Raw genomic sequence first — 15,101 nt, forward strand, 5'->3', positions numbered from 1 at the left:
TAGGATCGAGTGCAGCAGGCTCGTCCTTCAGCTTGTGACAGACCCTGGTCCCGTCAGAGGCATGGGGAAATGAGAACCTGGAGAGGTCTGGGAATGCCCTGGAGGCTGGGGAACAGAGGCCAGGCCCTCATCAGGAACGCGTAGCATGGGCAGAAAGAGGGATTTTGACTACAGGTTTGTTTAAATATTTTTCTGCTGTTGTCCACTTCCCTTTGGTCACCTAAGCACTTAGAAAAAAATGGTAGACGTGATAAGAAGACCGACTGTGGTGTCCAGCAGCACTTCGCAGCAGTTCTAAGCTGTAAAGGGCAGCAGTGTGCCATGTCACTGCTGAGTGCTAAAGTGGGAAGGACAAATGCCAAATATCATAATCTGCACTCATTTAAATTTGATGTTATAACAAAACAAATCAAATTAGTAACATTTAATTACAATGGTTGTTGAATAATGTTCTTAGGGTCTTCCCATACCAAGCTTCCTCCTTCGCTGTCCAAAACGTCTGTCCCTGTCATCTGCCTTGCTGGGCAGACCACTTGCCCAGTGGGAAACTCTCTCCCCGCTATGTCTTGACTTCACCCAGCAAGGGGAATTGCAGAGATTCAGTAGAAGAGCTGCTGCTGCTCTCAGTTTCCTGTTTCTGGGGCTTTCTCTTAAACTATTCTCTGACATTTCCCTTCTCGAGGATATAATGGAATTTGTGGAGTTCCTCCTGACCCCGCTGCACGACTTTAGGGCAAATCATTGTCCTCAGCAGGGAGAATCCCCACTGCCAGTTACCCTAGCTTTTACCATGCCAGGGCTCAAAATCTTCCTTAAAGTCAGTTCACGTTTTGCTGCTTCATTCATATGAACGCATGCAAAAAGCTGTCCCCAAGTGTGAAATTATAAGACTTATTTATTAAACAACTTGTGATGGCCAAATCCCAACTAGTTCTTGCTTTCCCATTTTACCTTTTCACGGATCTGACCAGCATCCCTTCTCCTGCTCTAGACATTGATGAATGCTCCACTGGCAAAGCTGTCTGCTCTTACAACCGCAGATGCGTCAACACATTTGGAAGCTACTACTGCAAGTGCCAGCTTGGTTATGAACTGAAATACATCAGCGGCCGTTATGACTGTGTAGGTAAGATTTAGCCCATGAATTTTGCTTCTTCATTCTTTTCATTCCCACATCGTGCATCTTTCCTGTCATTGCCTGAAGCATGTTGGCCTAGTCGGGGGTTATTGCCTCAAAAATGGATAAAAGATACCACACTAAGAATATTCTTGATGGTACTTTGAGTTTTTCTCTGGGTTTTCTCTGTAGCCTTCTGAAAAACCTAATCACTGGCCCTTGCAAATTAAATTGCCTCATTGTGCCAAGTCAAGATGTTGAAGAGCTTGTAGTACGTTAGCAAAAGTTGACTACAAAGATGTGCTACTTCTGGAACAGGTTTAGTTAAAGAGACATTCTTTGTTCTCTTGGCTCTCAGTGTGTGATGAACAAGCAGTCTCACAATCTTTTTGATCTTCTTTTTGGTGTCCTTAATGAGGAATGTGAATCAAGTGCTTTTATGACTGTAAAAACAGTTGTTTGGATGGACAGTACATAACTTAAAAAAAAAGTATGAAAAAAGTAGATTTTAATTACTTTTGAGGTCTCTCTTGCACGCCTAAGTTTCTCCCAAACAAAAATAAATACAGGCTAAAAGTATCTTGACATGCCCAGGTGTTAAAACAAATGTCAAAACACCTTTACTGCTGTTTCAATCTAGTAGCTGAATTTTAATCCATTAGCAGTTGATTGCACGAGGACCTGGAAGGGTTGGACCTGCTACAAGAAGTGCATACAAAAGAGAATTCATGGGTTTTGTTTATATTTGCTTGGTATTGGGAATTAGGGGTGGAAGGGAGAGCGTAAGGCAGGTTTTGGAGACTCAAGTTTGCATTTCCTGTTGTATGCAAACCCTGGGAGTTATAACGTGGAAAAAAATACTTACTTTTTCATACAATATGTATGCATGGGGGAAAAACTGGGGAGGTCTCAGAACTCAGGATTTTATCTGCAAACCTGAATCTCATTCTCAGACATATCATATTTTTGAGTCAGTCTTCCTGCTGCTTGTCTCCTACCTGACTTACTTTATGAGAGGACTCGTCAGCTGCTAAAAATGAAGCAATCTGGATAAAATGCAAGTGGTGCAAAAATTTGTGCAACAACTTGGCTCCCTCATGTGGCAGAAATCAGAAACATCTTTGTAATGTAGCAAAACAATTGAAAAGGAGAAGGAAATCAGTTACTCTTGATGCCTGTACATTTTGTTCTGTCAGTTGAACTTAGTATTTTCTACTGGATTTTTCCTGATTATATTTTTTTCACACAGCATCATGTGTATGCTGGAATGTTAGAGGTAGATAGAAGATCTCAACATCTTGGCATGCTCAGGGTTACTTTCCATTGCATTTCTTCTAGAGTGAATGAAAGAATGAGAAAGATTTGGTGAATTGTTTTTTAATTGATGTCAGATACTCTCTTGGTGCCTTTTGCATTTTGTTAATAGAAGAGTGTGTACAACCTACAGTTTGAATCCTGTTCTCAGTCATAAAATCACTATGTTCATTTTGTCTGCACTGGGATGCTCTGCATTTTCCATGGATGCACATGCCAGCAGTTGTGCATTTGGAGCTGACGTTAAGCATTCTCTCCCAGTGTGAATTCTTCTGCTTCTAATGGTCTCTGGGCCATCTCGGTCTAAGACTAGTGCTTACAATACCTGGAAACAGATGGCCAGCACAAACAGGTTGTCATGAAGCTTGGGTTTCAGCGGAGTTTTCACTGAGGCATTTATATCTTTCCCTAGATGTAAATGAATGCGTGACAAATACACACAGGTGTAACCTCCATGCTGAATGCCTCAACACTGAAGGATCCTTCAAATGCAAATGTAAACAGGGCTACCGAGGAAGTGGCTTCGATTGTGCTGGTGAGTACCACTGGATGTCAGGAATAGTGCTATATTGTTTTTCTCCAATAATTGATGGTTATAAGGCATTTTCTAGGAAATGTCCTGTTGAACAGTCATTTAATACCAACTAAGCAAGACCTCCTCCCAAAATAACATACTGATTGCACGAGTCATTGCATAGTTAATACAAGTATTGTTTGTTCAAATTTATTTTGCCTATGAGTCCCCAAGTCTCGTAGTGTCACTAGGAATCACAAATAAAACAGAGAAGAGAATTTGCCCTGAAGAAACAGAGAAAATAGAAAAAAGTCTACTTTCCTTCAACTCCCACAGCTAGCCTCGTGGAGAGCTGTGCAGTCCCTTCCAGAGGAGTTTCAAGCTAACTTAGCAAAAAGTGAGAGTAGGGAAACTATTTTCACTAATAATTTTGCATTTGTTTGTCTATTGAACATTGAAGACCTCCTATAAAGATATCACTACCCAGTTCTAACTGAATATGACCCTCCAAGAAGGAAGAAAGAAAGGCTGTTCTTGTCTTTATATTTAAAATGAACCTTTTTATTGGATACCTTTATTAAACCTGGCAGAGGTTTCTTTTGCAGCTTTGTTAGGGATGTTTTCCTCAGGAGGACCTCTGAGTGCTGCTCAAAACTTTTGACTAAAGACGTTATGAAAATATTTTAAAGGTTCTTGCCTAAAGCAGATGAAGTCTACATAATGTATAAACCTTTTTTCCTGGGTCTTTTTCAAGCAATTGTCGATCAGATATGTATTATGATTATACCTCACGGTCACAGGTGTTCTATGAGTCTCTCTATTAATCATGTTCCTACTCCCATTAGGATAGTAATTGAAATCTCCAATATTGCATTGATAAGTTAAATTTCCGTCAAGTTTCTACTTCCAGTAAAAAACGTTGACTTTTAACATGGAAAAACTAAGCACACAAAAACCTGACTAGTACTGAAAGGTTTGTTTTGGACACAGATTGCCACAGCAGAGCTGTTTAGAAGGTTCTTCCTGCTCAAATTCAACGTTGCGAGCCAGATTCCTTGCTAGACCACATCCCTTGTGATATGTCACTGCAGCTTACTGCAATGGAAGGATGCGATGGGGCTTGAGACTTGACTGAATATCAAAGCAAACTGACATGACACATCTTGATGTGGTTGTGTTAAAACAAATGTACCATAGATTAAATGTTAAACAAATACATCTTTGAGCAAAAAGGTCTGGGGTTTTTTTGGTTGTGGGGGTTTTTTTTCCTCTTTAATGAGAAGCTGAAAATTTCAAAGGAAATTTTCCTTTTGACCAAGTCTACGTATAAAATATTCTTTCCTCAAGCAGAAACTATTCAACAGGAATTCTTGCTAAAATATGAACAAAGGAAATATTTTAGCTTGTGGAGAGGCTATGATACATTTTTTAATGTCTAGCCCTGTAAAAAAAATCAGTGCTGAAGACAGATGTTTTCTGTCTTCTCAGTGGTGTGTCTATTAAACTGTTTGCTCTCTCTCTGCGTACTTCCTCACGTCATAGTTCCAATTACTGAAGTCCATTAGTAATTTAGAAGAGGAAGGAGTCATGCATTCATAAACTTAGCAGAACACGTGAAATGGAAAAGAGATTTAATACAAGACAGGATAGAGGTTTAACCCACAGTAATGAGAGAAATCAGAGCCATAGGCAGAAGGTCGAAAGGCAAGGGTCTAGCTAGAAAGATGTACACAACAATAGAGCGGGGGGGAAATACAGTCAGTAACAGGTAAAACCTGAACAGCAGCGATGCTAAAAAGAAGCTGGTTTCTCTGGTCTTAATTCTCACATATACACCTCTTTCTAAGCAGAGAGGAGGAAGTTCTTTTAACCTTGAATGTTTCAGTAGTTGATTTTTACTGCAGTCCTCAAAAAAGTCTCATCAGAGCAACTGATGGGGGTCGGACATGCTATTGGGGAAAATGTTTTTCAAACAGTGACAAAAACGCCACTTAGATGTACCAATGTACACTGAAATGCTGTGTTCTCTGTGCCACATGGCAATTGTGGAAAACCTTTGGCTTTAGTGAAGTCAAAGGAAATTTTGGTCTTGGTTTTAATAGGATGAGAACACCATCCTGGGAATCTGGCGGCTGGGGGCTGTGGCTTCACATTTCTTTTGGTGGCAGCAGCTGCAGCTCCTGCAGCCCATCCCAGCTCCCAACAGATGGGCCCGGGGTTGTGCTGCAGCTAAAAGAAAGGCTTCTTAAATATACCCTCAGTACTCCATGTAATTATTCTCACAGGGTGGAAATCTCATTTCCACAGGGAACCATTAGTCCTTTATAGCAATTGTCTCTAGTATATAACTACGTGGCTACCATGGCAGCAGTATTAGCTTTTTATATCAAATGAAAAACATTTTAATATATAGCGTTATTTTCAGAGTATGAAATGAGAGTAACTAAGCACGTTGTTTGTAATGAAGCCTCTATGGCTACATCTCCTTATGCTACCAAATAACCTAATAAGTGAAGTAACGTAAAATTCACCTTTGCATAGAAGGTGGGGGAAAGTTAATTTGTATGTTAATATACTAACTTAGGAGAAAGCTGCTGAAACATCAGGCTGCAAACAGGGCTGCTTGCATGGATATGACCTGTGATCGTTAAGGCACCCTTTTGCCATTCAGTACTCCTATACACATGAAACATTGGAGGCTATTTCTGAACTGTCTCTAGCACACATTTCTTTTGAGAATCCACAGAGGTGTAACCTTTCAAATGCTCCCCAAAAGGGTCCTAGCCATTTCCACATCTGGCCTCTATCCTGCTGCAATCTGTTGCTGTTCTCAGGTTCATGTGTTTCCTGATTTCCTATTGTGCATTGAAAAACCACATTTCCCTCACCACATGCTTCTATGTCTATTCCAGCTTTTATTTAAGAGTAGGGTCTCACAAGGTTCCGTAAGCAATTAAGATTCCTGGGGGAAAAAATGAACCTATTTTTAATTCACATTTTTGGTAGGAAGCTACAAAATAACAGGAAAAAGCAGTACTAACTTAAAGCCTACAACCTTCAGCCGTCACTCTTCGGAGCTCAACAATGGCACTCTTGTTGTTGCTGGGCTGGAGGCAGAGGTTACTATTCTTCATTATGCTTTGCTGGATATATAAATGGCAATACAGAGTCACAACAGCTCTCTTTGTCCCTCTTGTATTACTCAGGTTCCTTTTTTTGCTCATAGGGTAACCCCGAAAAACCCATATATGATTTTGCTTTCTTATTACCCTGCCATTCCTGAGTTGGGTTTGACATCATAAAATTTCAAAGCTTCAAAAGCAATTCTGGTCCTATCACTGGTGAGATTCTTATGATTCAATTCAGTGTGGAGCCAATACTGCTGTCATTCTTCAATGGATAACACTTCAGCTTTTGTCATCCCACATTTCCTACTGAAAGCATTGCTGGCTGGTGCAGTCATCTATTAAGCACAGCCCAGTGTGGTGAACTTGCCCTCATTTCTCAAAGCATCCTTCCCTAAATAGGATGGTAAAAATTTTAGAAATGAAACAGGCTAGTAACATATATTGGTTGATGACATTCCATGGTGCTTAAAAGACAGTAAGAGTCTAGAATCTGTGCTTTAACCTATCTATGAAAGCTTTCAGACTCTCTAAAGACTCTGTAAAAAAGGCATCCTTCATTATGAGGTCGAGGACTTCTTAGACTGATTTCTGAAACCGTGTCCTGCTGATGTAATCTTTACTCACATCTACAGACTTCCCCTAAATATGGTAAACAGTTGTCTGTATCCTTCATCCCCTCTCCCACTTTTATTTACAGAAGCTACAGAGGGAGCTACAAAAGGGCTTGTAAGCCAGTCTCCTAGGCTTGTCTCTTACCAGGTTTTTAAATGTATTGCTAGGCGTGAAGGTGGAAGCCGTGCGGTGCCTGCTGCAGTGCAGAGCAAGCTGTCTCCTGTTGCAGCCCCCTTACGTTCAGAGCCCCAGCCAGCGCCGGCTGCGGTCACAGAGCGTGTGGGAGGAAAACAGATCACTGTCTGTCCCTCTCCTGTATCATCCCCAGAGTATTTCCCTTTACACAATACAGCACGGGGACAGGGGGCTGGCATCTGCTCTCTCTCTGTTTTTTTCCAATTTGACTTTCACAACTTGGTCATTAGGCATCCTACACCAAGCCATTTCTGTGGTCTTACAATCTTGCACCGCAGACAGAAAAAATATACTTGTAGCCAGCATTTGCCTTTGTTTTTCCACCTCTCTGTAATTCAAAGAAACAATATACCTTTGAAAGCTGAGACATTTTCATACTAGGGCAATAAACATAAACTGTTTTAGAGCAGGAAGCGTTAATCTGCACGCATAAGGGAGAGCTGGGATGAAATGTACTCCATTTCTTTTCACTTTCTAAAATTCTGTATGCAGTCATGTGGATGGATAAATGCACAAATGTTCGTGGGCAACACCTGTGTATTTATATACATGTCTTGAGGCGAACAGTTCTGAAATATCACTGCCTCAGCTGTAGCACCCCAGATGGTCAGAGGTGGTGAGCTGTGCATTCAGGCAAGTCCACAGGCAGTGGATTCAACAGAACAGACTGAGTTTAAGGTGGTCTATCCTTACGCTTGGATTATTCTTCCTGCAATTTATGGGTAGCTTTAAAAAGCCTTAAATACACACCTCCAGCTACTCTAAAGCTGAATGTGGATTAGAAGGATGCTAGTGATAAATCCTGAAATATGCTTGCTGTCTAGTCCCTCTTTGTCCCCATGAGCATCCCGATTTTCATATTGCAGCAGCAAACTGGAGCCTGCAAGCACGTGGGGATTATACGCTTTCATCTCCCTATTTTTGTCACTCCCGACAGTTGATTTTCTGCACTGCTTAGTTTTGCACATACAAGGAGATTGGTTTTCTGACACCACCGAGTTTATTATGTCGAGCTGTAAGAATTTTTCATTTCACTAGGAAGACTTCAAAGCAGAAACTAAAAGCAGATGTTCAGGTTTTCTGAGCAGTCAGTCCTGGCTTGAAAATCTCCATAGCCTCTTTATTAACAGCCTCAAGTTTCTTGTTACTGATTGTCAAGAGGAAATTTGTTTGGAATGAAGCTTTCCTGTGTAATTTTTGTTGCTGCATTCTGAGTTTAGACCCAGAGAACCTTACATCCTCCATGACATCATCCTCCAGAGGAAAGGCTCGCTTAACGGAGTATTAGTAAAGTTGTAATAAAGCAAGTATCTGACAAACAAGACTACAAGTTTTATCCAAAGGAAAACAAAAACAAAATCCTAAATTTTCATTTATTTTTTTATTGGCGTCCATTTCCTTTATACCTCCAACTGCAGCCTCAGAATATCTGAATTCTCCAGTGAGCACACCAAGAGAGTCTGATTGTATTCCTGGGATACTAAAAAGCATGTAGTTGCATTTGCCATAAATAAAATGTGATGAATTAACAGTGATAGGATTGTATTTTCCAGGAGTGAGTATAAATTCAGGGAACTTTCCCCTTTTCCTACTAGACTACAGTTCTATTTTATTAACTGGTGTTTTTATTTCTGCTATGTTTCCATAAAAAGAAGCACACAGAAAAAAGTACTACCCAAGGTTACAAGTCCAGTCCATCTGTCCCAAAATGCTACTATAATTTTTTTATTATTATAAAGTGAGGAGCAAAATAAGAACATATTCTTGCCCTGATAATGCAAGCACTAGACAGCAAAAGCAGAGGGGAAATAAAAATAGCTGACTTGCCCCACCATTTGCAATCCCAAAAGGCTGTAGGCATTACAGCATCAACACTGATGGAGAACCAAAGATAGGAAGCAGCAAATATGAGGCTATTCTGACCCATTCGTGGAAATGGTCTCCATCTATGGAAGAGCCTTTGTACAGCAGACTGGAACGGCTCAGCTCTATTTCCAAGGTACTTCACATAAAGGACTCAAACTGCAGAAGGCTGTCAGTAGCTTATGACACGGTTGTGCTATCCTACTCACCAGTCCTTCTTCCTAACCCACACAGATTCAGGCTGTGGCCAACACTAGAGTGCTGAGTATATAGTTGCATACTGTCTGGTCACGACATAGCAGTCATGAAATCCTGAGCTGATTTGTCTCAAGCCTCAAAGTCCATTGCCGTGGACTTTAAACCCCAAGGACACTCTCTTCCTCAGTAGCTCTGGTGCAATGGCAGGTAGGGACTTGGTTAACCCTAATGGAATCCTTATGGTGGGATGGGATCATCTCATAAACTAGAGCTCCTCAGATTTATGTCTTCTCTAAAACTTGCATATTTGTCACACAAAGCCTTCCAGACCTAGTTTTGGCACAACGGTGTTCCTCTACTGATGTTGAGCAGCAATTGACGTTGCCGATAAAAAGCAACAACTGCAATAGTGCCATAATTTCTCCTGTGAATTTGCTTTGTACTGTACACATACCTTGAACAAACTGATCCGAAGTAGTCCTGGCTTTCTCCCTCAATTTTGATTTGGCCGTCAGCACAAAGAGCCATCAGTCTTTGTCAGATGATAAAAGAGTACATCTGGAAGCGACTAAAAAAGATCAGTTAGTCTGTTCTTTTGCTCTGAGGCAGATCACGTTCAGCCTATTAATGACAGACCATAGCATAACCATTTTAAAAAACTTCTAGTGATACAAATAATCAAATAATCATGTGGTTTACTATCCTATAGCAAGGATAATAAGCAAGTTTTTCATAATATGTAACTAAAATCTCTCCTCATTTCATGTAAACTGACAATTTTCCTATCTTAATAGAACATGGAGAACAGCTGGCCAACATCCTATCTCAAAGGAGCCCTTTGTGCTGCTACTGGGTCCCAGCACTGGTGGAAAATCGGTCCTGCATCCCCACATCCCTAGAAATTCATCTTCAAATGGATTCCTGAGAAAAATGTCCCTCATTCAAGCATCCAAACATAGTTTGATGACTGTAGAGAGAGAAAAAAATGAATTTTAAAAGAAATAAAAGGCCTGTGTCTTGAAACTGCATACATTGACAAGGAAAGCATGATTTGAAAAATCAGGCCTGCCATGTAAATGTAAAAATGTCCTCTTATCAATTAATGTTTTGAATTTTTTGGACGGATATAGAGGATATTTGACTTCATGATACTTCATAATAGGGAAAACCCCAAATTCGGATGTTTTTTTCTTTCGTTTTACAGGTTTGAACAATCTCAATCGACTTTTACCCCACTCCTAAGTTTCTCACTTCTGGCAGTCTTTATGATTCTCAACAGAATCCAAAGTTTCAAGATACTACAAGGCTGGTTATCCTTTTAGTATTTTGTAGCCAAGAGGAATAATAAAATAGTAACAATCTCAGGAAATTTTACTTTTATGTTCTAGTTCACCTTGATATTGCAAGATAAATAATAATTTGGCGTTCTTGGATGCCTCTCTGAAGATTTGGGGTTTACCCCTGAGAACTAAATATCCCTTAGAGCTAAATGAAATGTAACAGAGCAGCTTGAGGTATCTACTCTCAAAATCCTTTCCATTTCAGTGGCTTCCAGCCTGTGGTGCAAGTAAAGTTAAGCCAGAGAAGTTCACACAAGACAGCTAAGAAAAATGCTCATTGCTAGCAGACTGACATTTGTTATGCAGGGAATCATACCTCCATGGACAATTTTAAGTAGTCCACAAATTGAAGAAGGACAATTTTTTTTTTTTTTTTAACCAAGCTCCAGTGTAAAAATAATTCATGTCAGGGGCTCTATGTCCCATGTTACACAGGAGTCCAAATGAGGTTACGGTCTTTTCTGTAACTCAATAGAGCTAAACACATGTACATACATTCAGTTCTATGCAGAGCTTAATTTATATCTCATAGTAGAAATTTGGCTGTATGGGTCTCTGGACATTGTAAAGGACACTGTGGTGCCATTTATAAATGTTGTCATTGCTGAATTGTTCCTTAGATGAATATTTAATATTTTCTTCTTGGTTCTAGTTATCCCTGAAAAGTCGGTGAAGGAAATTGCAAGAACCCCTGGAACGGCTAAAGACACAATTAAGAAACTTCTTGCACATAAAAACAGTGTGAAAAAGCATGAAACAATCAAGAATGTGATCCCAGAAGCAGCCGTGACACCGGCTTCTAAGACCCACTTGCAGTTATTGGACTATGAAGGTGGTATTGATCTTGGCAGGAGCTACACTGAGGAAGAGAAAGAAACCGAAGCTACTGCAGAAGAGGAGGCAGAGGAGTCAGACGAAGAGGAGAAGGAAGATTTTGAGAATCAAATTGAGCATGAGCAAAGCCTTAGAGGAGATGTCTTTTGTAAGTCTCTTCATTTTCTTAAGAATCTGGTTTCCATGTAAAAATATATACAAACACTAACAAAATCATCACGAAACATTACAGCTGTTTTATCAGAAATTACTTGTAGAGAATGAAAAGCAACCTAACGTACCTATGGGTGAGACTAAAGGCACTGAATCTCCCTTTTAGGGGAATCTGTCTGCAGTCAACGTGAGCAGGGAGGGACTGCGCTGTGCTTTCAGAGCAGCTTAGACATAGCACATGGCTTGTCCCCATTTTCTTCACAGAAGCCCCAGCAAAACAAGATAGTGTGCTGCTTCATTATGAGTAAGACAGTAGTTAGCTTTGATTCATGATAGGCATACTCATCATCCTAAGTAGTGTGCTTTGTTCAGAGGAAAAACACAGACTTTGGTGGTTTTGTGTTTCAAATAATATAGACTATAATAATAGGCACCACTGTTGTTCATGTCGTCCCCAACAGAAAAATAATAACGTGAATCTCAGAGCATGTTTTTAATCCCTTTTGTTTAAATGTGAGGCTTTATCTGAATGAGCACTCTCAAATTTAAAGCATTTGATGGTATTTGAGCAGGAGTCTTGCTTAATTTCTGATATTAGTCATTTATCTGGAACACTGACATAGGTTTCCTCAGTCCACTTTCAGATGTTTCCTTCCAGCTATTATCTTGTATCCTATGCAATTTCTTGCTGTGTTCTTTAAAGTTTTCAAATGCATTTTAATTGTTTTTTAGTACATCTGGCTCAGTCAAACATTCTTCAAGGTAGTCGCAAAAACACAGAATATGAAAAATAAACCCTGCTAATAGTTTATTCATGATACTTTCTCTTTTCCGAAGTATAGAAAAATAATAGATACTATCCTACAGCAATTAAAATTATGCATCATATTTCATAATGATAAAAATGAACAGAAATTCAGTTTAAGTTAGCATTCAAATTGTTGCTATTTGATTTGGAAAAATACATGAGTATAATTTCTTTAAAGGAAAGATCATTTTAAAGTCCTCTGGGAAAAAATGGTCTGTAATATTGCTCCTGTAAGAAAGCCAAGAAAAAAATGTGATTATTCACCTAAATAAATACATTTGAGAACGCAAGCTTTATTGCCAAAGGCACTCTTCTCCTAAAATTGCTTTTTTTTTTTTTGGTTTCCAGTGGTAATTGTCCTGTTTCAGTTCAGGCTAAGGTTATAGATTAATATTGCTTCCCCAAATTATGCTAGCGAGCTGATAAACAGAGTGAAGTCAGGTCTTTGTTCCCCAACCTCTGCCCTTCCTGCAGATATTAACAGTGAGGGCTTATGGCATGTTTCAGGTTTGCTGACAACACCAAACCAGGGAGAGTGCTCCATAGGCTAAAGGGCAGCACTGCTATTAAGAGGGACCTGGCCAGGCTGTGGCAATGGCCTGACAGGAACATTATGAAGTTGAAAAAAAGCAAATGCAAAGGGAGAGAAAAGCCTCATGCAACATTACAGACATGGGACGACTGCTTAAGAAGAAGCCTTGCAGAAAAAGGGAAGTGGTTCTTCCCCTCTGTTTGGCACATGTGAGACCACATCTGAGGTGCTATGTCCAGTTTTGGCCTCTCTATTACAAGACAGATATGGACATACTGGCATGAGTCTAGCAGCGCTCCACCAAGGTCAGGGGCCTGGAGAACATGGCATATGAGGAGAGGCTGAGAGTAACTTATTTTCAGCCTGAAGAGGAGAAGGGTAAGGGGAGATCTTATAATTGTCTTCAACTTTCTAATGGAAGGTTATAGGGAAGGCACAGCCAGACTCTTCTTGAAAATATACAGCAATAGGACAAGAAGAAATGAACGCTGGAACAAAAACAAAACAAAGAAAAAGATCTGATTAGATATAATTAAAAGAACGTTTTACCATGAAGGTGGACAAAAATTACTACAGGTATGGGGAGAGGCTGTGAAATAACCATCCTTGGAGACATTCATAACATGACTGAGCTGGGCCTTGAGCATCTTCCTGATGCACCTAGCCACATGCAAAAATACACTTCTGCATGTCAGCTTTTAGCTGGACCAAATGGTGAAAATACTCAGGACTGACATGCCACATCAAGCCCTTCCTTGCACACGAAGAAAAGTTCAGGGTGGGAGTACCAAAGTGAAGGAATGACAGATAGAGCGCTCACTCTCTTTCATGGTGGGACTTTGGTGTATTGAGACCCCTCTTCGGACCTTTTGACTGTCGGAGGTAGGAGGCAGTTGGCATACAGGCCAACACAAAAAGAGAACATCAAGATACTCAGGTTGAAAAAAAAAATTAAAAAACCAAAACCAACAGCCAGAGCAAAAGCAGCATGTTCATGTTTCCATCTGATAAATTAGGAAGCCCAGCTGGCATACAGAACATCCCCCCTAATTCAAAATCTGTATTACACAGACAACAGTGGCTTTAACCCACCTTACCTTCTCCAATGACTGTCGTAAGCTCCAGGCTATACTCAATCTCTCTGCTTTTTGGGAAAAGTTTCTGGCTAATGGTGCCATGCCTCCAAAGTTGAGGGTCCTGTGCTCAGGATGCCACCCTCCTTCTGGCCAGCCACACCAGATTCATTAGCTAAGTCTCAGCCTATCTCTTTACTCAGCCTTTCACTCCTGACAAGCTTATGCCACTTCCTGTCCACCTTCTAAGGACCCCTTCATAAATCACTTGCCTAAAAGAGGTAGCAGGTGCAGGAGCTGAAGCCAAATTGGGGTTGAAGTTTTCACTGGATGGCAAACTCCCCTTGGGGTTCAGCCTTACCATGTTGGTACTGCCAAATGCATTTGAGGCTCTCAGACCAAAGGATTAAGTGACTTGCTTCTCTTCTCTCACAAGAAGCAATAACACCCAGGTCTCCTGATGGCTAATCTCATACTTTAGTCTTATGACTACAGAATTCTGTTTCGCAGACATTTCCACTAAAATACTCTCCTGAAGAAGGACATCACTCTTCCCAGTTATGCCAGTTAATCCAAAGCTGGACATAATTTTGCAGGAAGTATGGAGAAAGTGAGCAGAAGACAGCTGCAATATATATGTGGCGCCTTTTGTTAAGACTAGGTTCTCAGGTACTCAAGCTTCTTCATGAAGGTAAATTGGTGGGGAGCTTGCACGTGCCAAGAGAATGGTGTGAACTGACCAGCACTGGTAGCACCAGATACGTTCAACTAAATGTGGTTAGACTGGGAAGGATTCAAAAAGATAGACTAATTAACTGCAAAATGCTAGTTGAATCTGAAGGGAACATTTACGCTCTGCAAGAGTATGCTTCCCTGTAGTTGTGATTTCTGTAGGGACAAAAGCTTTTGCTTCCACGCAGAATTGAAAGAACATTGCTGGTCTAGCACTTCAAGGAGCGTAGTACTAACAGGTTCTGTTAATAGTTATTACATATAATAAATTAAATATTTATACGTAATAGTGTTATTAGTTACAGATACATTTGTTCCAAATTCTGTGCCGTACAAGACTGTGGGCTCTTCTGCTTCCTCAATTGTGAAGCAAGACAACCTGTTAGAAAAAAAAATAATAAAATCATCCAAGTCAGTCCTCCTAGCTCTTTCCGCTTTTCTATGATGATGGAGGATGATGGATGGATTGATGGACTGGGGGAGGTAGCTCAGACATCTCAACAGGTTTCTTCTGTAACCTGCCTGGACAGGACAGGAAGGATTGCCAGAAATAGCGCCCCCACAGTAGGGTTACCATCTTTTTTTTGGTTAAAAGGACATGGGGCTCTGCCCTCTGGGTGTGGTGTTACAAGGGGAATGTGCTCTCCCATACTGGGCTACATGACATTGCAAAGCGTGGATCGTGTAA

At 40.5% G+C, this 15,101-nt stretch overlaps 1 protein-coding gene across 1 annotated transcript in view; it reads left to right on the forward strand.

The window, feature by feature from the left end:
• EGFL6 (EGF like domain multiple 6) overlaps window positions 1-15,101 on the forward strand; it is a 43,687-nt gene that overhangs the window by 16,688 nt on the left and 11,898 nt on the right. Inside the window, exons 6-8 of the mRNA XM_063351243.1 lie at window positions 992-1,126; window positions 2,844-2,966; window positions 10,934-11,263. Of these exons, the coding sequence (XP_063207313.1) occupies window positions 992-1,126; window positions 2,844-2,966; window positions 10,934-11,263 (588 nt within the window). The remainder of the gene's footprint in view (window positions 1-991; window positions 1,127-2,843; window positions 2,967-10,933; window positions 11,264-15,101) is intronic.

This window comes from Chroicocephalus ridibundus, chromosome 1 (assembly GCF_963924245.1).
Source record: "Chroicocephalus ridibundus chromosome 1, bChrRid1.1, whole genome shotgun sequence".
NCBI classification, from domain to species: domain Eukaryota; kingdom Metazoa; phylum Chordata; class Aves; order Charadriiformes; family Laridae; genus Chroicocephalus; species Chroicocephalus ridibundus.